This window comes from Pipistrellus kuhlii, unplaced genomic scaffold, assembly GCF_014108245.1.
Source record: "Pipistrellus kuhlii isolate mPipKuh1 unplaced genomic scaffold, mPipKuh1.p scaffold_m20_p_17, whole genome shotgun sequence".
NCBI lineage: Eukaryota > Metazoa > Chordata > Mammalia > Chiroptera > Vespertilionidae > Pipistrellus > Pipistrellus kuhlii.
The window spans coordinates 27,335,723-27,359,508 of NW_023425482.1; the positions used below are offsets into that span (position 1 = coordinate 27,335,723).

General features: G+C 49.5%; 1 protein-coding gene across 1 annotated transcript; it reads left to right on the forward strand.

Annotated features, from left to right (window-relative positions):
• Nucleotides 1-1,836: 1,836 nt before the first annotated feature.
• Nucleotides 1,837-22,583, forward strand: CES5A (carboxylesterase 5A). The gene is made up of 13 exons (XM_036441029.2): nt 1,837-2,134; nt 3,448-3,652; nt 4,816-4,954; nt 6,347-6,480; nt 7,956-8,109; nt 10,499-10,603; nt 12,309-12,413; nt 13,127-13,267; nt 14,519-14,587; nt 16,404-16,551; nt 19,448-19,597; nt 21,935-22,007; nt 22,084-22,583. Exons 1-13 carry the CDS (start codon nt 2,032-2,034, stop codon nt 22,241-22,243), a joined length of 1,686 nt encoding a protein of 561 aa, XP_036296922.1. The 5' UTR covers nt 1,837-2,031; the 3' UTR covers nt 22,244-22,583.
• Nucleotides 22,584-23,786: the final 1,203 nt, after the last annotated feature.

The window sequence follows — 23,786 nt, forward strand, 5'->3', positions numbered from 1 at the left end:
TTTCTGTGGGTCAGCCGTCGGCGTTGGGCTTGCTCGGGCAGCTCTTGCTGGTCTTAGCGAGGCTTGCTCATGCCTCTGTGGTCAGCTGCCAGTCAGCGAGCAAACCCCCATCCCTGAGCCTTCTGATCTCCTCCCCAGAGCTCTGCCGTGACAAGTCCAGCATCTCCATCTCATTTTCCGGGAGCTGTCCTGACGTCCGAGCTCCCGAGAGCCACTCCTGCAGCCCGTTCGGCCAGCCCCAAAGCGTTCTTTCAGGACGATAAATCCGGAGTCATGAGAACATTGCTCTTGCAGCTCGTTCTCTCCTACGCAGTCTCCTGCCTCATGCCCCGGTCCATCGCCCTCAAGATCCACCCCCACACGCGTTCTTCTGTTCCTACCAGGACACAATTGCCATCCGTGTGATTAACTCGGGGAAAAAGCCAATTCCTCCCAGAGAATGGGGCTCTATGGCTTGCTAGGGCTACGCTGAGACTTGGCCCTAGTTCTTGGGCTAGGACAGTGGTCAGCAAACTCATTAGTCAACAAAGCCAAATATCAATAGTACAACGACTGAAATTTCTTTGGAGAGCCAAATTTTTTAAACTTCTTCTAATGCCACTTCTTCAAAATAGACTCACTCAGCCAGTGGTATTTTGTGGAAAAGCTACACTCAAGGGGCCAAAGAGCCGCATGTGGCTCGTGAGCCGCAGTTTGCCCACCAGGGGGCTAGGGAAATACATGAAGTAGAGTGATCTTTTTTTAAAATTTTTTTTATTTATTTATTAATTTTAAGTGTTTATTGTTGAAAGTATTATATATGTCCCACTTTTTCTTCTATTGACCCCTTATAGCCCTCTCTCTCCCGCCACTGCCTCAGACCTCCACCATCCTATTGTCTGTGTCCATGGGTTATGCCTATATGCGTACAAATTCTTTGGTTGATTTCTTCCCACCTACCCACCCACCCACACCTTTCCTCTGAGATTCCACAGTCTGTTCCATGCTTTTATGTCTTTGGATCTATTGTGTTCAACAATTTATTTTGTTTGTTAGATTCCACATGTGAGTGAGATCATGTGATACTTGTCTTTCTCTGACTGGCTTATTTCGTTTACCATGATACTCTCCAAGTCCCTCCATGCTGTCTCAAAGGATAAGAGATTCTTTTTTTCTTTTTTTTTACTGTGGCATAGTATTCCATGGTATAGATGTACCACAGCTTTTTTTTTTTTTTTTTTAATATATTTTATTGATTTTACACAGAGAGGAATTGAGAAGGATAGAGAGTTAGAAACGTTGATGAGAGAGATACATCGATCAGCTGCCTCTTGCACACTCCCTACTGGGGATGTGCCTGCAACCAAGGTATGTGCCCTTGACCGGAATCGAACCTGGGACCTTTCAGTCCGCAGGCCGACACTCTATCTACTAAGCCAAACAGGTTTTGCCACCACAGCTTTTTTTTATCCACTCATCTATTGATGAGCACTTGGGTTGTTTCCAGATCTTAGCTATCGTAAATTATGCTGCCATGAACATAGGGGTGCATACATTCTTTCTGATTGATGTTCCGGGTTCCTGAGGATATATTCCTAGAAGTGGGATCACTGGGTCAAATGGCAGTTCCATATGAAATTATTTGAGGGAACTCCATACTGTTTTCCATGGGTGGTCCAGTTTTTCACAATCCCCACCACTCCCTATCACTCTCCTGACCAGCTGCATTCTCTGTTTGTTTGCTGCCTTCCCCGCCCCCAAAGTTGAGGTCTGAGTTGAGGTCTCTGGCTCACCTGAGCCCAAATCTACTTCTACTCTTCTGTGAGCCTAAAGCCTAACAAATGATGTTCCCCAGATCAAGGCCCAATCTTCAGCTGTTTATGCAAATCAGAACAGGAAAGTCTTGCTTGGCCAAGTCCTTCCTTGAATCTTGGCCTGATGCTATGCTTCACCAATCTTGTGACCGGTGTCTGCAGGCTCAACATTTGTCTGCTAACGGAAGGCTCTTTCTTGTCTCCGACGGAAGCTCTGTGAGGCCGGCAGCAGCTGTGGATGTCCAGGGAGCACAGGCGGGCCAGCCAGATGAGTGGAGAGTGGGTGCACCCAGGCCAGATCCTGGTCTGGGCTGTTTGGGTCCTTGCAGTTGCCGCTGAGGGTGAGACCCTGTGGGAGAGAAGGGCTCTCAGGAGATGAGGTAGGAGGGAGATTTCCCTATCTTGGAGGATTGTCCACTGTGGAAATGGAATGACTGCTCAGGGGTTTCTGAGGGCCCACGGTGGGCTGTGTAGTCACCTCAGGGCACTGACCCATGTCCTGGTGTTGAAAGCCCCAGGGCCCGGGTCTCTTCCTGGGGCCACATGGTAGAGCACAGAAGACCCTCAGTGCTGCCCTTGAGTTGCTCACACCCTGTGAGGGGCTTAGAGAGCCCTCTGTCCTGGCACAGAGCCTGTGCTTTTGTGGTGCTGGCTGCCCATGCAGGAGCTTTACTATTTTAAAATATATATATTTATTGATTTTTTTTTTTACAGAGAGGAAGGGAGAGGGACAGAGTGTTAAAAACATCGATGAGAGAGAAACATCAACCAGCTGCCTCCTGCACACCTCCTACTGAGGATATGCCCACAACCAAGGTACATGCCCTTAGACCAGAATTGAACTTGGGACCTCTACAGTCTACAGGCTGATGCTCTATCCACTGAGCCAAACCGGCCAGGGCAGGAGCTTCACTATTGAAATGAGCTTAGCCGAGGTAGCACCAACACCCCTGGTCCCATTAACTCAATAGCCGAGCTGCTAACCTCCGAAGGCTCCACATTCTACTCAGGCACAGAAGTCTCACCCTCAGACCCCAGGAGGCACACGGGCTGATTGCAGGTGGTATCTGCATGAGAATTTCCTATTTTCATTGTTGAATATTTACTTTACTCAAAAGCATACACCTAACTCAGCAAAATCACCACTCCGTAAGTGTGCTTGCTTAAGACTCCTCTAGGTAAATGTGAAAAGTTCATTGAGATTTAATTTTAAGAAAAACGAAGTGTCAGTCGCCCTATAGGTAGGTGATGCACAGACAATTGGTGGGCTATGAAAATGACGGACGTGTGGGAAACCCTGGGCCCGGTGATTCTGTGCAGTCCCAGGCTCTGCAGGGCCTGGTGAGTATTGTCGGTCCCATAGAAAGGGAGGCTTCTGGGCCCAGAAGGGAGAAGGGTTTCCATGGTAACCAGGGGACATATGGCTTGGTGCTGTGTTTCCAGGAGAGACTATTTGTGCTCTGATGCAGGTGACTTCGGAGGCAGATTTGAAGGGGCAGTGGACGTGGGTTCCTGGAGAAGGAATCCAGATACTTCCTGTTGCACCGCTTCTGGGCCCAGAAAGAGCGCCCCCACCTGGGGGAGCTCTGAGTTGGGCTTGTCCCTGGCCTCTTCCCAGCCAGCTCCTGATTCCTCCCCATGTGTGTTCCCTTAGGGCCAGCCGGAGACGCACCCACCAGGAACACCAGGCTGGGCTGGGTCCGGGGGAAGCAAGCCACGGTGCTGGGAAGCGCCAGGCCTGTGAATGTGTTCCTCGGGCTCCCCTATGCTGCACCCCCGCTAGGACCCCTGAGATTCACAAACCCACAGCCTGCGTCGCCCTGGAATGGCATCCGAGACGCCACATCCTACCCTAATATGTAAGACCGGGCTTGATCCCTCGGGTGGCCTGCAACCTGGAAGAGGGGGCAAAGCAATGAGGGGGAATAAAGGTCATGCAGCTCAATGGTTAGGAGGGAGGATCAGGGAGAAGGAGGAGGAGAGGGCTGCAGACGTGGCACCATTCAGAACATGCAGATCTCCTGAGCTCCCAACCAAACTTCCTGAATTGGAATCTTCAGACCTAGACAACTGGATTGTCTGAAGCTCTCTGAGGATTCTGAGTTCCATCAGGTTTGGGAGCCACTGTGATGGGCTTACTGATTGGAAGGAACAGTCAGCTAGGCCTAGTCTTTTTAAAAAATATATTTTATTGATTTTTTTACAGAGAGGAAGGGAGAGGGATAGAGAGCCAGAAACATCAATAAGAGAGAAATATTAGCTGCCTCGTGCACAACTCCTACTGGGGATGTGCCTGCAACCAAGGTACATGCCCTTGACTGGAATCAAACCAGGGACTGGGAGCTCTGGGGTACTTAGATACAGAGCCCTAGGCTCCTAGCTGCTCAGTGGAGCTGGGACTATGATTACCCTCCTAGGAGAAGTTCTAGGAAAAAGAAAAGAAAATGGGTAGGTGTTTCCGAAGGTACCTATGGTCTATCTGGAGAAATCTCAGAAGGCTTCTTGGAGGAGGCAGCATTTAGACAGCATCTGAAAGAAAGGGAAGAACATGAGCAAACAGAGGAAGACAGCAGTCTAGCCAGAGGGACCAGCTTGAGCAAAGGCCTGGGTGCAGGAGTCTCTCAGCCAACCTGCTTTAGTTGGTTTCTAGTAGAGAGGCCTGGGAATGTCCTTTTGTTCCTCTGGGGTCAGAAGAGCGGCCTGCCAGACCCAAGCTCTTGATTAGCAACCCAGTGTCCTGACCTCTACAGTCAGGGGAAGCGCTGAGCCAGCCGGGGGACTTCATGCATGTGTCTGGATTATGGCGGTGGGGGCTGGGGGTTAATGGTCCAGTCAGTATACACCATGTGCTTTCCCCTCCTGAGAACCAGATCAAAGAGAATCATGGTTTGTTCCTTTGTGCCCCTGGGTAGAGGGGGCACGATGAACTGTGCACCGAAAGCCCCCACAGGCATCTTCTGTGCACTCCCAGGAGACAAGTTTGCTGACAACAACTCCGGGGGTTTCTCCTCCTCTTTCCAAGGTGCTTCCAGAACTCAGATTGGCTGGTCTCAGATCAGCACATCCTCCTGGTGCGTTACCCCAAATTGGGAGTGTCGGAAGACTGCCTGTACCTGAACATCTTTGCACCAGCCGGTGCAGACTCCGGCTCCAAGTTCCCGGTAAGGCTGTCTGCGGTGCTGGGGGCAGGTCCTGGCAGAGTGGCTGGGGGGTCTGGAAGCAGCCCCAGCCTCCTATTGGGTAGAATGAAATCAATGACACATCAATAACTTCCTTGAAAAGTCATTTGAATGACGTCGTATTCACTTTACCATCTTTTCTTGACTTGACCTTTGGTTTTTATGTTGTTTTGGGTATCCCCCTCTGTTGAGTATTTAACGGTCTGTAAACATTTAGAGAAGGCGCTGCTTAAAAGGACCCTGATTATTTTTGTGCTTGTTTGCTTGAAAAATCCTTCCGTGAAAGAAAATAATTGCTTTCTCCCAAATTTTCTGTTTGCAATGAAGTCAGTCAGGTAATACCGCGAAGCATCTCATTTAAGAATGTGAAGGATCCCTGTGTAAGTCAGTAAACACCCTCCCATCATCTTTTCTCCCCCGTGCCAGTACAATGGGAGTCTCACTCTGTTGCATTAGAACAGCAATATCTGTTGATTGTTGACGTGTGCTAGGCACAGTACACTATCTATCGAACCCCCCGTAGTAAGCCAAAAGGTCAGGATTGTTGAATCCATTCTACAGATGACAAAGATGAGGCACAGAGAGAGAGAGTGTAAGCGCCTTGCTCTATACTCCACCCCAGTAAGTGGCAGATTCTTGTGTCAAAGCTGATGCTTTGTCCAGTTCTCCTTTTTCCTCCATGGCTTCCTTCTCTATTCCTGCACCAAGGATGGCAGTCCCTCATACAACCTTTATAATGGAGAATGGAAGGCATTTATTATTAAGTATAAATAGTGATAATAGCGTTTGAAAAATAGTTTATGTTCCCCAATCCCAGTTTTTCTAATCAATATAGTAAAGTTTCCACACTTCTCTTCCCTTTTTTTCTATCTTCTCTTCTCTTTGTAGGTAGACAAAGGCCTTAGATTAAAAAGCTTAAGCTGCTTTTGCTGTCATGCATGGCTTACAATGATCTCCATCTTCCTGTGGGTCACAGATTCAATATTTAGTTAATACTTTCTGAGCACTTGCAATGTGCCAACATTCTTCTAGGAACCTCAGATGGAGACTCTTGTTTAAACCTCCTAATAGCCTCATAACTGAAATACTTGGATTCTTTGCATCTTACAGATGGGAAAAATGAGGCTCAGAGAGGCTAAGTAATCTGTCCAAGGTCACACAGCTGGTCCATGGCAGAGCTCAGACTTAAACTCGGGCACTCAGATGCTGGAGCCCACATGCTTAACCCTGAGCCTTATTCTAAATACAAAACCTTGGATGCTCTTAGAAAGGAAGATTGCCTCTTCATAAGGAAAGGAGGACCTAGCATTAACAGGGAGGGGACGGGGATGTTCCTTCCATAGGCTGACCGGAAAGTTCCTCTCTCCTCCTCAGGTCATGGTGTGGCTTCCAGGGGGTTCCTTCCAGAGCGGCTCCGCCTCCATCTTCGATGGGTCGGCCCTCGCTGCCTATGAGGATGTGCTGGTTGTGACTACCCAGTACCGGCTAGGAATATTTGGCTTCTTCAAGTGAGTGCCCCCAAATGATTGACACCCCTCATCCCCAATGGCCATAGAGGATTCGGTGCCATTAGATTATCTTATCTAACCTCCTCCCCCCTAGGGGTTTGATAAGATAATGGAGGGGCCTTCAAGGACATTGAACAAATTTGGCCCAGATTATTACATAATTTTAGCAACTCTAACAAATAACCCCCACATATTAGTGGCTTAGAGCAAGACACATCTTTTTCTGACTTCAGTCAAATCTAATGGAGGGTTCCTGTTGGACAGACATCCTTCCAAATGGTCAATCAGGGACCCAGGCTCCTTCCACCTGTGGCTCTGCATTGGGCCAGCAGGTGGAGAAAGAGGTTGGAGGAGCCTTTCTGGGGCAGCCTGGGGGTGGCGATCATCACTTCTGTTTCCACACCACGGGCAGAACTCGGTCACATGGCCACACCCAATACAAGGAAAATGGGACAGCAAAACCCCTGGAAGTCAAGGACACAGAGTGTGTGAGCCATTAGTCGTCTCTGCCATAGGTCCCCGTCTCAAGGCTCCTCAGATGCTCACCTGAGAATGCTCACTGCATTCCATTGTCTTCCCACCCCATTCACTGTCACCCATCCTGGGAGCATGCTCTCTGCGTGCTCTGCAGCATGAGGCCATGGCCAGACCATGCCTCTGGGGTCAGACTCATTGGGTTTGAAGCCCAAATCTGCAGCATTTTAGGTCCTGGGCACGGGATTTGCTCTCTCTGTCCCTATTCCCTGTCTGTGAGAAGGAGCCGAGGTATCCAGCTTGTTTGCAGATTTCATGGAAGGGAATTCCTGTGAGCTAGGCCTCAGAAAAATGCAGCCGCTGCCCTAACAACCACCCAGCAGAGGGGGCCTCGAGTGGCATACTAAGCATAAACATACCGGTCTCTTGACATCCTACCCTCAGCCCCTGCTCCTTGCCCCCCACTGATCACACACATAGAGGTCAGCCTTTTAGCAGGAGGTGGAGAAGGTGGGGGTAAAGCCCGGAGAGGGGGGCGGGGAAGATGGAGAAAGTCCAGCACCATCGACCTCACAGGTTTGGAGGATTACAGGAGCATTGGCCGTAAAGCCCTTAGGACAGTGCTGCTGCTACTGTTATTATTGTCGTCATTCACTTAGTCGTTCATTGCAACCTCTGTGCCCAGGGAGGTCTCGCTCCTGATGCAGACCAGCTCTCAGGGGCAGGACTCTTCTGGAATCCATGGATTCAGGGGAGCCTATGAATACCCTGAAATTGCACTTATGACATCGTGCATTTTTCTGGGGTGCATAAACTTTCCTCAGATTCTCAAACCAAAATCCCAGAGAGGGAGAGAGCCACGCCTGGTGTTCCCCACCGCCCCAGGTCTGATTCTTAGCCCTTCCCTGGAGGGAGTGGTGCTTCCCTGACACCTGCCCGCAGTCTCGGCTGCCAGCTCCCAGTGGCCCACTAAGGATTCTCCTTCTGCCTCTTGTCCCCAGCACAGGGGACAGTCACGCGAGGGGGAACTGGGCCTTCATGGACCAGCTGGCCACCCTGACCTGGGTGAAGGAGAACATCGAGTTCTTCGGTGGGGACCCAGGCTCCGTGACCATCTTCGGCGAGTCGGCGGGAGCCATGAGCGTGTCCGGCCTTGTGAGTTTCCCTCCGGTGGGGGAGGTGGCAGCCACGAGGGTGAGGAGAGTGGCTCTGAGAGAGCACATGGCTTAGTGTGGTCTTCGTCAGCTCCCACCACGGTGTGCCGTGGCCGGGCCGAAAAGTGCAGGAGGCGATGGTGCCGCCCATCCGCCTCATCTTCAGATACGTGCAGAACAGGTCCCGGGTTCAGGGGTGACTGTATGAGCACGTGAATATGGGGATAGAAGGCTGTAACATTGGTTTTTTATTTTATTTTATTTCTTTATTGATTAAGGTATTACATATGTGTCCTTATTTCCCCATTACTCCCCATTCCCATTTATGCTCCACCGTTGTCTGTGTCCATTGGTTAGGCTTATATGCATGCATATAAGTCCTTTGGTTGATCTCTTCCCCTTACCCCCACCCTCCCCTGCCTTCACTGAGGCTTGACATTCTGCTTGATTTTGTTGAGTATGTGAACCTCGAATTTGATGAGTATGTGAACCTCATATTAGATGGTGCAGAGGAGATTCATTCTAAAACAAAGTCAAGAAAACTACTAGGTTGGATCATGCTCAAAGGAGGTGATGTCACTCTGCTCCAACGTGTCTCCACCTAGAAATGACTTAGCAAAGTGAGACATTATTGAGAGGCAACACAGTGTGTGTTTTGTAGTGTCCTTTGTTGGGAGAATAGTCTTACCCATTTATTCATATTGGCTTACAACCCCCTTATGTGACTACCAGATGACAGTAAAGGATGTTGAATTGTTTTTGTTAAAAAACAGAAAGAAAGAAAGAGGGTGATGAACCACGTATATCTGATTGGTGCTTCATGTTGAACAAACACTTTCATACACACGGTCTCCCTGGAGCCTCACACTGTGAGTCAGGGGCTCCTTCTCATTTTAAGAACGAGAGCTGTTGTCCAAGATCAGCTAGTGAGTGACAACTGGAGGAAAACTCATTTATGTGCATACAGCTGAAGGCCTGGTGTCCAGTTATCAGGACTCGTCATCACTGACTAGAGCTCAGCTCAGAGGATGCATGTGAACATTTTCACTTGAAACATAATAGGCGCCTTCCTTTGCCAATAGTTTGGTGCAGGGTCTTACTTTCTAGAGTCAGTCTGCTGACTAGAGGCCCAGCAAGACTCTTCTGCATAACACGCTCCCCCCCCCCCCACACACACACAGGATCCATTGCACTTAAATTGGGGGTTCATTGTCCTTATGGTGAACACCCACTTAAAGATGCTGCAAAGAAATATGTGGATGCAGCCCACTTAGGGAGCTTTCTATCCCCTCACGTGATTCACTCTTGTTCTCCCTTAATTTGGCAGCCATATTAGTTAGCTACCTACCTCTATCAACTTACCCCCTCCCCCAAAAAAAGAAAACCACATTATTTTGTTTCCTTTTTACACACACACGTCCATTGGTTCCCATGATAGTTCACTGGCTGTGTAATGACAATGGCTAGTGTAAACTGACAAAGCAGCTCTGGAAGCAGACACATCTGGCTCTTGGCAAGAGATGGATGGGAAAAGAGATGTGCAGAGGGGCCGGAATAACGGCTCCAGGCTCTGCGTTCAGAGGGGTCAGTGCTTCCCGGACATCTGGTAACATGCTAACCACAGAAGTCGGTCACATGGAGTGGGTTAAGCTCCTGCTGTATAACATTTGACAACATACCAGGTATTCTTTACCTTCCATATAAAGTTATAAGGTGGATTACACCAACTTTACATAAGTGATAGCAGCCATCATTCACGATGCTTATTACCTAACCGAGCGCTGTGCGAAGCCTTCTGTATTCACACTTCTGCTCCTCCGAGCAAGTTTGTGATGTGGGCTCAGTTTTTTGTTTTTAATATACTTTGTGTTGATTTTAGAGAGGAAGGGAGAGGGAGAGAGAGATAGCAACATCAATGATGAGAGAGAATCGATTGGCTGCCTCCTGCACGCCCTCTACTTGGGATCAAGCCCGAAACTCCGGTACGTGCCCTCGACCAGAATTGAAGCCGGGACCCTTCAGTCCGCAGGCCGATGTTCTATCCACTGAGCCAAACCAGTTAGGGCAAGTGGGCTCAGTTTTTACTGCAGTTTTATAGGAGAGTAAATAGATGCTTAGAAATATCCAACAACTTACCTGAGGTCGCCCCATTGGGAAGTAAAGGGGCTAACACCTTCAAAGTTCATGAGAGACATGGGGCTCAGAGAAGTTAACTTGCCCAAACCTTCCCAACTAGTCCTCTAACCCCCCAACCCGGACTTTTCCTTCTCTGAGGTTAGCTCTCCAAAGCAGGCTTCGTGGAAGTTTTCCTTACAGAAGGAGTGGGTGGTGTGCGGTGGGAGGGAAGCCCCTGGATAACTCTTGTGGGGTCTCCTATGCTCTCTCTCCAGGTTCTGTCCCCACTGGCCGAGGGCTTATTCCACAAAGCTATCATGCAGAGCGGGGTGGCCGTCCTCCCCTACCTGAAGGCCCCGGTGGAAGAGAGGAATAAGGATGTAGGTATATGTGAATACCTCTCCGGCTTCCTCTACTTGGTCGGGTGTTGGCAGTCCATGGGCTTGGCCTTACTGACCATGACAGGGAATCTGACGCTGACTTGAGGTGAAACGTGTTGTTCCATGGAAGGCCTGGCTCCGTAGGAAATGGCCCCAGGTGCACAGTGCAATGCTGCTGGCGTGCATGTGTGTGCGTGCGTGTGTGTGCACGCGTGTGTGACAGTTCTCACATTGTATCCATCAATCTTTGCTTGTGATATATATCTTAGTCCCCTATACCTACTCTATTCCACCTAGAGTACTCTGATAAGATTCTGATGCTCTTGCCAGCTCAGTGAGAAATAACACTGTGACTTACTAATATTGTCTGGCAGGAGATTGGGTGGGGGGAGGGGAGGCATATGTCCCAGATGTTCGCCATCTGTCATCTCATCTTTGCACTCTGCCAGACAGTAAGGACCTGGAGACCAAGGCCCCTGTCTCTTCCACGTCTCAGCATGACGTCTGGTGTACGTTAGGCGACTCTAGACGTTTGCTCGAGGAATGAGTTCATGAATGAATGTTAGTTAAACAATGGGCCTAGGAGCCACCTCCTGGGTGATATTCATGTTAGCGGTGCATTTTCTTAAACACCTTATGGAAGTTAACAACGTACACCAAGAGCCAAAACAGAGTCATAATATTGCAAAAATACACTCATTGCAGGCGGAAAATTGATTTTGGTGACGTGATATACATACCAGACTAGTTTCAGTGTGTGTGGTATGTGTGTATTCATCCACCACACACATAGGGAGTGCCCACTGCTTCCCTGCTCTGTGTTGGGACCTGTGGGTTTAGAAGTAGAGAAGGCACATGCTATGAGCATTTTGTGACAAGGATTTCAGCCCGCAATCCATGGGTATGTTTGGAGGTGGTCCTCAAACTCTTACGAGGGCTTTCATTGGATTCTCAGAGCATCTGTGATCCCAGAAGACTAAGGACCACTACTTCCAAGGGACGCATTCTACACACGTGGAAAGTTCAGTGACAGGGCAGGAAGGGGTTTAGCAAAGGGCTGGCTGGGAAGAGAAGGTGGGGACCTTGGGGTGATGGGAGATCAGAGGAGGAGGGGATTCGTGGAAACTGCAGTGTCTTATAGGACATCTGAGAGAAGGTGGGACATGGGTTTATAGAGTGAGACAGAAAAAAAAAAGACGTCAGGAATATTCCAGGCTGGGGGTGAGGGTGAGGCTAGAGCAGAGCTGACCAGCAGAGACTCTGAGCTGGACTCAGGTCTCAATAGACCTTGCAAAGCTGCTCCTCTCCCTTGGGGACTCCTGACTCCATGCGGCACCTCAGAGTGGGGCTTCTGGGCTCTGTGGGGCCTACTGCCAATGGAGCCAACATCACAGGCCTGTGACATCACAGGTCCCGCCATGACCAGGAATCCTGACTCTATTCCATGGGCACAGACTGGCAGATCCTCACTCCCAGCTCTTGCACTTGCTAGAGATGACAAGGATGGTCCAGCGAGAGCGTACAGATGACCCCGGGCCAGCCTGCCCTCACGGTGTCCATTCTATGACAGGGACAGGAGAACGGGGAGGGCCAGCAGGCTGGGCATCTTATAGGAAGGACCACCCTGGACAGATACTGTTTCCACGTTCCGTTTTCCCAGAGGCTGCCTGTGCTGTGCTCTCACCTGGTCTTCCTCTGCCAACAGCTGCAGGTGATTGCAAATATCTGCGGTTTCAGAGCGATCGACTCGGTGGCCCTGCTGCGGTGCCTGAGGGCCAAGTCCTCCCAGGAGCTGCTGGGCATCAGCCAGGTGAAGGGTCTGGGCAGGGCTGCTCTTGGAGTAGAATGGTGGACAAACCTGACCGCTCTTCCTTCCTTTGACTGGGGACTTGAAAAGGTATGGGAGTTGGGGATTCATGGTAATGGCTGTGAAAATGTGGACTTGTAGGTCATTAAAAAGATATATACACTTTTATTGATTTCAAGAGGAAGGGAGAGGAAGAGAGAGAAACAGCAATGATGAGAGAGAATCATGGATCGGCTGCCTCCTGCATGCCATCTAGTGGAGGATCAAGCCGGAAACCTGGGCCTGTGCCCTGCCTGGGACTCGAACTGTGACCTCCTGGTTCCTATGTCGTTTCTCAACCACTGAGCCATGCCAGTTGAGCTGCAGGGTAAAAGCTAGCTGGATAGTACTTCCAGAGCTTCATTCAGTGGGCATTTGCATTTCTAACAAGTTCACAGGTAACACGGCTGCTGCTGGGAGCCAGGCTTTGAGAACCACTGGGCCAGGCTGCTCTTTCTTGTAGGTGGTTCCTGTGATTACCCCTTATTTGCCGATGAGGAAACTAAGGCACAGAGACGCTGACCCCCTCGCCCAGGCAGCCGGATATATGGGGACCAAGACTGGCTCAATTTCCCTTTACTGCCACATTTTGCTGGCGTGGGTTGGCTCAGGGAGGCTGGGGTGTGGGGCCGGCAGGTTTTGCAAACAGAGACAGCTTCCGCCCTCTCTCATTTCAGATAGCCAAGTCTTTCACGCGAATGGTGGATGGTTTATTCTTTCCCGAGGAGCCTATGGAGCTGCTGATTAAAAGAGCATTCCGTCCGATTCCTTCTATCATCGGGATCAATAACCACGAGTGCGGCTTCTTGCTGCCCATGGTAAGAAGTCCAGCTCTGCCTCCTGTCGCTCCCTCTGCAGAGGGCCAGGGGTTTGCTCCCACAGCCGGCCGCTCGCCCTGATGACACACGTGTTGTGAGGAATAGAACCCACCCGCCGAGCACAGAGTGGCCGTCCTTCCTCTCGGAAGGTGACTGGGGATTGGGGTGAGGCAAGGCAGATGTCTGCCCCGTTTCTTGTTAGCAGTGGTCGGCAAACTCATCAGTCCACAGAACCAAATATCAGCAGGACAACAATTGAAATTTCTTTTGAGAGCCACATTTTTTAAACTTAAACTTCTTCTACTGCCACTTCTTCAAAATAGACTCACCCAGGCCATGGTATTTTGTGGAAGAGCCACACTCAAGGGGCCAAAGAGCCGGCTCTCGAGCCGCAGTTTGCCAACCACTGCTCGTTAGGTTTACAGTGAAAGAAACAGCTCTGTATAAAACAGTAAGAGACAATGGGGTCCGTTTGAGCTCTGTTCAAAACACCACAAATGCTCATTTCAAATCCTGGTATGCACAGTTCCTCCTTCGAAGGTATTGAAGTCCATGCAGGTTCGGAAAACTTCAGGCCTTTACACCTTCATGTTCTGGCATTTGGATGTCCAAGCATGCTCTCTAAGCTGGTGCATTATGCAAGCTGCAAAATCATCAACTCCTTTCGTTCATCCCATACGAATGAACTGAGCACGTGCTGTATGCTCCGAGCTCTTATAAAACCCAGGATGGCAACAGTGAGCACGTCATACGGATTCAGGTTTCTGCACACCTCCATGACCCCCTGGCTCCTAGGTCAATGCTCAACTACTGAGCCACACCGGCCGGACACAAATGCCCTCTTCTGATGAGGACATCGGTCAAATTGGATTAGGGCCCAGCTAGCATCCTCATGTTAACTTCATCACCTCTTTAAAAACCCTGTCTTCACACATAGACACATTAGGAGGTCCTGGGGTTAGGGCTTCACCATAGGAATGTGTGGGAGACACACACACACACACACACACATAGCCCGTAACGTGGCCTTTCCACAGGGCTGCCACGGGGTCCCACAAGACTACAGGTGTAACAGATGGCTGTCATAGCAAATCAGAGGAGAAACTGTCACTTACCCGATGCACGGAAGCTTCTTCTCCCCATGGCCCCTGGGGCCTGGCAGGGTCACTGCTCTTCCCAGCCTCCCCTCACAGAGACCAGCTTCCCTTCCAATGACTTGAGGTGCTCACAGGCGCCCGCTTCTCTCCACAGAAGGAATTCCCTGAGATCCTCAAGGGCACCAACAAGTCCCTCGCCCTGCAGCTGGTGCAAACACTCCTGGTAAGAAAATTCTGGATTCCCAAACCCACCTGCGACCGGGGACTCATATTGGCTGCATGTCTGCTGGGCTGTGGACTGGGTTCTAGCAATACTGAGGGCCATTCTACCATTCGTTCATTTCTTCCCTGCACACCTGCATCCTTCCTCCCTTTCTTCTTTCCATAAGCATTTATTCAGGATGTGCTCTGCGCCAGATTCGTTTCACCCACTTATTCATTGATCAGATGTTAAGTGGGAGTGCACATGCCCCGCGCTTCCCTAACACTGGGCACAGTGATACACAGGCAAGTCTCTGCATTTGAGGAACCTGTGGGCTGTTGGGATGGACAAACCTGACGAGACATTTCCTGCACCAATCAAGGCAGAGTGAGTCGCGCCAGCACAGCCAACTGTTCAGCGAGCTGAGGGAGGGTGGTACAGGATGAAGAAAAGACAGACAAAGAGAATAAGCTGGGTCTAGGTGGATCTTCTGTGCCTGGCTGAGGCCACAGAACAGATCCAGACTGCAAGCTGATGCTTTATTTATAATCGGGGCAAACAAGGTAATTTATAATGTTCTTGTAAGTTTCACTTGTTTTGGCAGCACTTGCTGCCCCTCCCACTAGCTACCCAGGAAGGATCTGGGGAGCAGTCACAAGATCAAGCTTAATTATGCTTAGAGGACTGTGCCCTCCAAGCTGGGACTGGTCCATGGTGTCCATAGGAGGGAGCAGTTGGCTAGCTCAGGGGAGGGGTTTGGAGTTTGAGTTAGGTTTGTCTGGCAAATGGAGGAGCAGGGCTGAGAGAAGCCAGCGGAACTGAGAGAACCGGGGAGGGGCAGATAAGTGTGAAGAGGTCAGTGGAAGGGGTCAGCTGCTGCGTATGGAAGGCAGATAAGGTTCCATGCCAGGGGCTGGGAACAGAAGAGCGACATGATTCCATGTCCATTGGGGAAAGGGTTCTGTGTCTGCAGTGTGGGCCGGGCTGGAGGCAGGGGTGCCTCAGGCCCTGAGGCTTAGACAGGATGTTAGATGAGTCATGGCTGCTGGGACTAATATGTGAGCGAAGGCCCAGAGGCAGCGTTGGTACCAGGGGCAGCTTCACGGGCATGGGATCTGTGTAGTGCACAGGGCCTTTTGCTCAGAAGGGTTCTACACGTGGTTGGATGTCCTGTTGTCACCATCTTGAATTCCTGTAAGTTTGGAACCATTTTTCACTTGGCATTGAACATTTTTACTTGGTACTGGGTCCTGCACATGGCATAGCCAGTTCTGCCCAGGGGTGGCTGTTTCTGAAACATTTCAGAGAGGTCTGTGTACTGTGATTAAGAGCATGGGATTTTAAAAATATATATATTTTATTGATTTTTATTTTTTTATTTTATTTTTTTTACAGAGAAGAAGGGAGAGGGATAGAGAGTTAGAAACATCGATGAGAGAGAAACATTTATTAATATCAGCTGCCTCCTGCACATTTCCTGCCGGGGATGTGCCTGCAACCAAGGTACATGCCCTTGACCAGAATCAAACCTGGGACCCTTGAGTCCGCAGGTTGAGGCTCTATTCACTGAGCCAAACCAGTTAGGGCAAGAGCATGGGATTTAGATGCAAATAGTCTTGTGAAAGAATCATGGTTCCACCAGTATGGGGCCAACCAAGCCTCAGTTCCCTAATCTGTGAAATGGGGCTGGTTCTGATCATTTGCACCACAGGCTCACTGTGTGGATCCCACGGGGCAGTGCATGTGGAGCACTCAGCACCACGCCTGCACAGGCAGAGGCCCCACGTGTGGGCCGCTGTCACTGACCTGGCTCTCCTGTGACTGTGATCTTTTGCAGCACATGCCCAGCCAGTATTTACACTACGTGGCGGATGAGTATTTCTACGGAGAGCAATCCATTTTTGAAATACGAAATAACTTTCTGGACTTGCTTGGAGATGTGTTCTTTGTGGTCCCGGGGCTGGTCACGGCTCAAAATCACAGAGGTGAGTCCCTGAGCCACCTCCCTGCAGGGCCACAGCACAGCAAGGCTGGTGCCTGCGGACCGCCCCTGTTCCGCCCTCTGTTCCCTCACTGAGGGGACCTCTCAGGGGTGTCTGGGGTATAACCGTGAAGGCCAACTTGTGTAGCTGTCCTGCCTTTCAGAGATCAGGAATGTTGATCAGTTCTTATTGTTTGTGTTCCTTCTGCTTCTTCAGGGCCCACCTCCCCATCATTTTCTGGGGCCCAACTTCCAGGTTACTTTCTGTTTGGAAATGTCTTAGCTATAAGGAGGGCGGGAGCATTCAGAAAGAGAAGATTACTTGTGAGGACACAGACCCACTCTCCCCCCCCCCTCCCTCTCTCCTTCCTTTCCTCCCTTCCTCCTTCCTTTTTTTCCTCCTTCCCTCCTCCCTCTCTTCCTTCCTTCCTCTCTTCTTTCCATTATCCTTTCCTTTCCTATAAGAGACTCACTTTAAAACTAAAGATGCAAATAGGTTGCAAGTGAAAAGAAGGAAAAAGATATTCTATATAAGCAATATCCAAAAGAAAGTGGGCATGGACCTCTTCATGTCAGACAAAAGAGGCATTGGGCCGAAGCCGGTTTGGCTCAGTGGATAGAGCGTCGGTCTGCGGACTGAAAGGTCCCGGGTTTGATTCCGGTCAAGGGCACGTGCCTTGGTTGCGGGCACATCCCCAGTGGGGGGTGTGCAAGAGGCAGCTGATGGATGATTCTCTCTCATCGATGTTTCTGGCTCTCTATCCCTCTCTCTTCCTCTCTGTAAAAATCAATAAAAATATATTTAAAAAAACAAAACAAAAAAACCCAACAAAACAACAAACACCCAAAAGCTTCCATTTAGAAAAATAATAATAATAAGAGGCATTGGGATGAAATGGTCACAGGGAATTGTTACAGACTAAAAGAGACAGAGAAGCACAGCATAGCAAGATAGAAGAGTGAATTCATCCAGATGATACAGCAGTTTTCCATCCATGGGCACCTTACCACAGAGCCCCAACATGTATAAAGCTGACAGATTTGAAGGGAGAAATAGTTTTGCATCAATAGTTGGACACTTCACCCCCACTGTTAATAGCTGGGTCAACTCTAAAACAAAAAAAACAAAAAAAGAAAACAAACAAACAAAAAACAAAACAAAAACACAGGCAAGGAAATAGAAGATTTGGACAACAGGCCAGGGCCCTTCTTCACAAGTACGCAATGCGCATCCTCCGGAAGAAAGCATACATTGGGCCACAGAACAAGTCTCAGTAAGTTTAAAAAGATGTAAACCATCCCTAGTACCTTTTCCAACCACGATGAAAGGAAATTAGACATCAATAACAAAAGGAAATTTGGAAAATCAACAGATATTTGGAAATTAAACAGCACACTCCTTTTTTTTTTAACATTTAAAAACTTATGGCAAAATACGTATCACCAAAAAAAAAAATTAGCATTTCAACTATTTTTAAACATATGGTTCCGTGAGATGGAAGTTCATTCCCGTTGCTGTGCAGCCGTCGCCACCATCCATCTGCAGGACTTTTCATGATCCTGAACTGGAACTCTGTCCCCATGACACAGGGGCTCCTCACTCCTCTGTCTCTGTGAATTTGGACTGTTGTAGCTACCTCAGCTAAGTGAAATCAGGCAGTGTTTTTTTCTTTTGTATCTGGCTTAATTCACAGCATAATGCCTTTGATATTTACCCAGGTTGTCCCATGTATAAGAATGTCATTCCTCTTAAAAAATATATATATATGTTTTTATTGATTTCAGAGAGCAAGGGAGAGGGGGATAGAGAGACAGAGAGAGAAATATCAATAATGAGAGAGAAGCGTTGATTGGCTGCCTCCTGCACGCCCCCTACTGGGGATGAGCCCACAACCCAGGCATGTGCCCTCGTGCCTTCAGTCCACAGGCTGACGCTCTATCCACTGAGCCAAACCAACTAAAGCTGAACAGTATTCCACGGAACCACCTTTTGTTGACCCCTTCAGCATCCACAGACATTCGGGTTATCTCTACCTTTTGGTTACTGTGAATAATGCTCCCATGAGCATTGGCATACAAATATCTGTTCAAGTTCCTCCTTCCCGTTAGTTCGGGAGCATGTCCAGAGGTGGGATTGCTGGATCGATGGTAATGCTACGTTGCACGTTTTTTTTTGTTTTGTTTTTTTTTAGAAACCACCATATTGTTGTCCACAGTGGCTGCAGCATTTTAGGTTCCCAGCAGTGCACAAGGGTTTCCGTTTTTTCTCCACATCCTCCCAGCACCGGTTATTCACTGTGTGTGTGTGTGTGTGTGTGTGTGTGTGTGTGTGTGTTAAACAATAGTCATCCTATTCGGGGCTGTGAAGTAGTGCCATTCTCGTTATGATTTGCTTTTCCCTAATGATGAATTTCTCTAATGATTAGTGATGTTGCTGCTTTAATGGGACACTTCGTAAGCATACCCACCCTTATCCGGGAGAGGAAAATAAAAAGGAAATTCAGAGAAAGAGGGGGAAGCTAGAGCACAAAGGCCTGTCTTGGAAGAGGGCTGGAGGAATGTGGGGTGCACAGGGGCATCTCGGAAACAGGGATTGGCTTTGTCCTGTTTGTCATGGGCCTCTCAACTGGGTCAATGAGAGGAAGTCACGGGAGGTAGACCGCGGGGCCACGCGAAGGGCTTCTTTTGAAAACGAGAACCGTTGCCCTTGCAGCCTGCCTTGGACGGGCATCAGCTCTTTGCCACCAGGGCTGCGGGGGCCTCTGGAGCAGGAAACGCTGGTCTGCAGGAGGGAAGAGGGAAGGCAGCTTTGTTCAGGTCGCTTCTTGTATGGGGGCTGTCCCCACCCACAGGGTTGGGAATTGGGGGCGCTGCCACCGGCTCTCTCCCCTTCGCTGCAGATGCGGGCGCCCCCGTGTACTTCTATGAGTTCCAGCACCGGCCGGACAGCTTCAAGGACAGCAAGCCGGCTTTCGTCAAAGCCGATCACACGGACGAAATCCGCTTTGTGTTTGGAGGGGCCTTCCTGAAGGGGGATGTGGTCATGTTCGGTAAGGAACCCGCCTGGTTTGGGGAGACTGTGGGGAGGGGGGGCTCTGCTGGTCTTGCAGGAACATGGTGGGGGTGTAAGGTGGGCAAAGACAGGCCTCCCCACCGTTTGCCAAAGTCCCTCACCCACCCCAACACTGCAAGCGCTGGAGGACTAGCTTTAATTTATTTGTTTAGTCCGTGGCTTATAAACGTGACCTTCCCTGGAACATGCCCTCCTCGGTGCTTTTAGAAACCACGACACGAACACCGGCTGCTGGATGAGTGTTCCTTGTTGTACTAAAGCCTTAAGGGGCAGGCGCTTGGGGGCAGTCACGCATCTAATTTAGAAAAATAATCATCTTTGGCTGCTGGTCTCACCCGCCTGCCCTTTTCAGAACCCTGTGGGGCTAGCACCCAGGGCTTTAAAAGGCAGGAACCTCCTTCTCCATCATCGCAGCCCCAGGGGCCCCGATCCCGGCGATCTCGTGTAAATGCCATGGGCTGTTCCTGCTGAGGGTCTCTCGTGTATCCCTGAGTGGATGGCCCGTTTGGTGCCAACCAGATGAGGTCGTCAGTAGAAACAGTGACAGGAACGGCACCCAGAAACTATCCCTAAAACACTTCCGTTTTAGACAGTTGCGAAGGCAGGCTCTTGGGCAGCTCCCAGTGGCCTCCTGGCAGTGAGGACAGAGGGGCTCCCGTAGAGGGTACGCGTGCGCGTATTCATTCCTTCATTTGTTCATTCTCGTCTTATCACACCGATCATAGCAACCACCTCCTAGGCCGCCACGGGGGTGAAATGAAATAATTTGCACAAGCACACTTTTATTATTACTCAGCAGCCATGCAGAGCCTGGACTATTGATGCGTACACAGACGCTCCACATTGGGGGCGGGGGGATACAATGGCATAGGTGTCAGAGTTTTCTAAAGAGCTTCTGATGAGAAAAGAAGCCGGGTAACAGATAGAAACAGTCTATGGGAAAGGAAATATGAAAGGCTTTTAAACGTGAAAATATACTTGGCCTCACTGTCAACAAAGGGACTGAGGGCTTGTCAACGAAAATCTGAAATACATATGGTCTTTAACCTCGCAGGTTTATTTTTATTTTATTTGTGTGTGTGTGTGTGCGTGTGCAGTTATACTTCCACATGTGCAAAAATAAACCTGCTCACTGGTACATTGGTTTTACTAGCAAAAACCCCCAAAGAAATAATGTAAAAATACCTTAGTAGAGTACTGGATACAAGAATTATATATTTATACCAGTGGCCCAGTGCATGAAATTCATGCATATTAAAAGGGAATTAATTAGAGGAAACATTTTAATATTGCTATTTGCCCTTTCTCTATAATAGAAGTGTCAGAGATGAAAGAAAATTAGTTAAATGTGTATGAAAATCTCCCTCCTGTCAGAGTCTGGGGTGGGCCTCGGGACTCAGAGTTAAGTCTTCACCCACCCACACGTGCCTTGAAATTGCGTGAGACCCAGACCTAGCCAGCCTCATCCCCGTCAAGCCCTGCAGAGTGGGGAGTGCAGCCTCAGATCCCCCAGACCAAGCATGAGAGCGTGACAACCATTTTGCATATTAGCTCTTTATTATATAGGATAACTGCATATAAACATACATGTAGGGTGTCCCAAAAGTATATACACACACTGTGAATATCTATAGAGGCAGTGTTTATTAAAGTACATTTCATTTTCAAAATTAAGCTATCAGCTGTTACAGTATGTATACATTTTTTTTGGGGGGGGGACATACCGTTTTATAGAACAATAAATGATAGTAAGTGGAAGTTTTATAGGCAACACTGTGGAACTATCTCCAAGATAGAATTGTAGTAAAAAAAGAAGATGCCGAATTCGTGTTCATTATGCTACCCTAGTATAAAAATGTGTCTGCCTAACCCTTGTACATGCCCAGTCGGCCTCCAGAGGGCGCCCAAGAACCTGGTAGCAATCACTGCCTCAGGCTGGGAACAGTGGAGAGAAGAGATGGGAGGGAAGCTAATTTGTATTAGATACTCTTCCTGCACTTCAGGCTTTGTGCTTTGAACATGATGCTTTGAGCATGACTCCTTCAAATAAAGAAATGCAAGCCTTGGAGGAGAGAGTGAGGGTCCCTGTTCCCCAAGGCCCTGTAGCCTCAGGGGAGCGGCTGGAGGAGCATTGTGCACAAGGAAGATGTACTCGGAGGCCATGCTTTCTCAGGCAAGCCGCAGGTGCCCTGAGCCCCCGTATATGCAAAAGCAAAATGAGTTACCCGGCAGGGGGGATGTGAGAGGCATTCATAAGATGCGAGGCACCTCGGCACTGCACCTGGGAGCCGGACTTTGTGATTATCTCCCTCAGAGAGAGCCACCGAGGAGGAGAAGCTGCTGAGCAGGAAGATGATGAAATACTGGGCCAACTTTGCGCGGACGGGGTAAGTATGCCTCGGGGTCTCCCACACCTGGCGCTTAAGGATGGAAAGCTCACCACCCACATTTCTGCTCTCCCAGGGATCCTAACGGAGCTGGCCTGCATTGGTGGCTGGCTTACGATAAGAACGAGTACTACCTACAGCTGGCTCTGAACATGAGTGTGGGACAGGGACTGAGAGCGCAGAAGCTGAAGTTCTGGAGGGAAACCCTCCCCTTGATCATGTCCAAGTCCGGATAGCTGGGTCCTCTTTTCTCCGTAATCTTTCTTTCCCTGCTTCTGCCGTTCTTTGCCTCTTCTTCTCATGGAGGAGGGATCTCCGTGTGAGTTGGATTTTCCTCCTCTGCTGCAATTTCTCCCGCTATCATTGGCTTCTTTCTGTTGTTCAGCTGCTTTAAGGAATCAGCTGCTTTCGCTGATCCTTAGGGAATTCTCAGCAACATCAAAAGAGTGCAATTTGCTTTGAAGGCCACCAGATTTCTCCCATACATCTGCAGGGGGTAGGGGAGGGGGACTGGTCTCTTAGTTGGCATAATAATGATCGTGTTATGCATATGAAATAAAAGCAGAATGTAAAATACGTGTGGGGAACAGAATTTAATTCTGGGCTAAAAACTACACACACACACACACACACACACACACATACACATACCACCCAAGAGGAAGTAGGACTGTCTTTGCTCACCATGGTCTCCCAGTGGGGATTGCTGGTACACAGCAGGCACCCCATGTCGATTTCCTGAAGGATCAATTCGCCTCCACCCCATCAGGGAAACATCTCTTTTCCTTGGTGACCTTGCTGCCTGGAGTGCAACTTCTGCGTTCCTGACCTTAGAGGGTGTCTGGCTTCCATTGCTGAGAAGGAGGCTGGCTGCCATGCCTCCCTCCCCCACCTCTCTGAGCCATCGAAGAACCCTGTTCAAGCCAGTGATGGTCAGTGCATCCAAACTTGGTTGTGGCTGCAGCCTGCCTGGATGGGGTTTGGAAGACTCAAGTCTCCAAACAGATCACATAACACATGGGAATCAGGACCTTTGTGTACATTAGAGGCATCCTGTCCTCACTACCCCACAGACATCTTACAGGACCGGGTCACTGACAGAGGCGTGTAACCTGTGGCGTCAGCGGCAGCATCTCTGAAGCAGCGTCCAGATGCCCTGCACGGCTGTTCTCAGGGACCCTGACAGCACAGTCCGCAGGCCTGAGTGGCAATACCCCCACGACAAAGGCATGAGGTCTCAGCCTTCCACAGTCCCCACGACTCGCCCGAGGCCTGAGCCTGCCTTTCTCACTCACTGAGATTACCTGGCCTCCGAAGGTATTTAGGTGTGGAGCCCTGACCTCTCATTTTACAATAATCTGAAAAGGTGCAGGGATTCCCCCCAAATCCCTCAGTGAGCCAGGCCAGCGTGGCCCAGTGGTTGAACATCGACTTCTAAAGCAGGAGGTCACGGTTTCAAAATTCCCAGTCAGGGCACATGCCCGGGTATTGGGCTCCATCCCCAGTGTGGGGTGTGCAGGAGGCAGCTGGTCAATGAATGATTCTCTTTCATCGTTGATGTTTCTCTCTCTCTCCCTCCCTCCCTCTCTGAAATAAATAAAAATATATTTTTAAAAATCCCTTAGGGCCTTAACCTGTTTGGCTCAGTGGATAGAGCATCAGTCTTCAGACTGAAGGGTCCCGGGTTCAATTCTGGTCAAGGGCATGTACCTTGGTTGCAGCCACATCCCCGGGGGGGGGGGGGGGGGCGTGCAGGAGGCAGCTGGTCGATGTTCTCTC

Bases quoted from the DNA above. Each gene is read 5' to 3' on its own strand.
- CES5A (XM_036441029.2), top strand. From the start codon at position 2,032: ATGTCCAGGGAGCACAGGCGGGCCAGCCAGATGAGTGGAGAGTGGGTG. The intron at 3,653-4,815 runs GTAAGACCGGGC...CCTCTTTCCAAG, and splicing joins GCCACATCCTACCCTAATAT to GTGCTTCCAGAACTCAGATT. The intron at 10,604-12,308 runs GTAGGTATATGT...CTCTGCCAACAG, and splicing joins TGGAAGAGAGGAATAAGGAT to CTGCAGGTGATTGCAAATAT.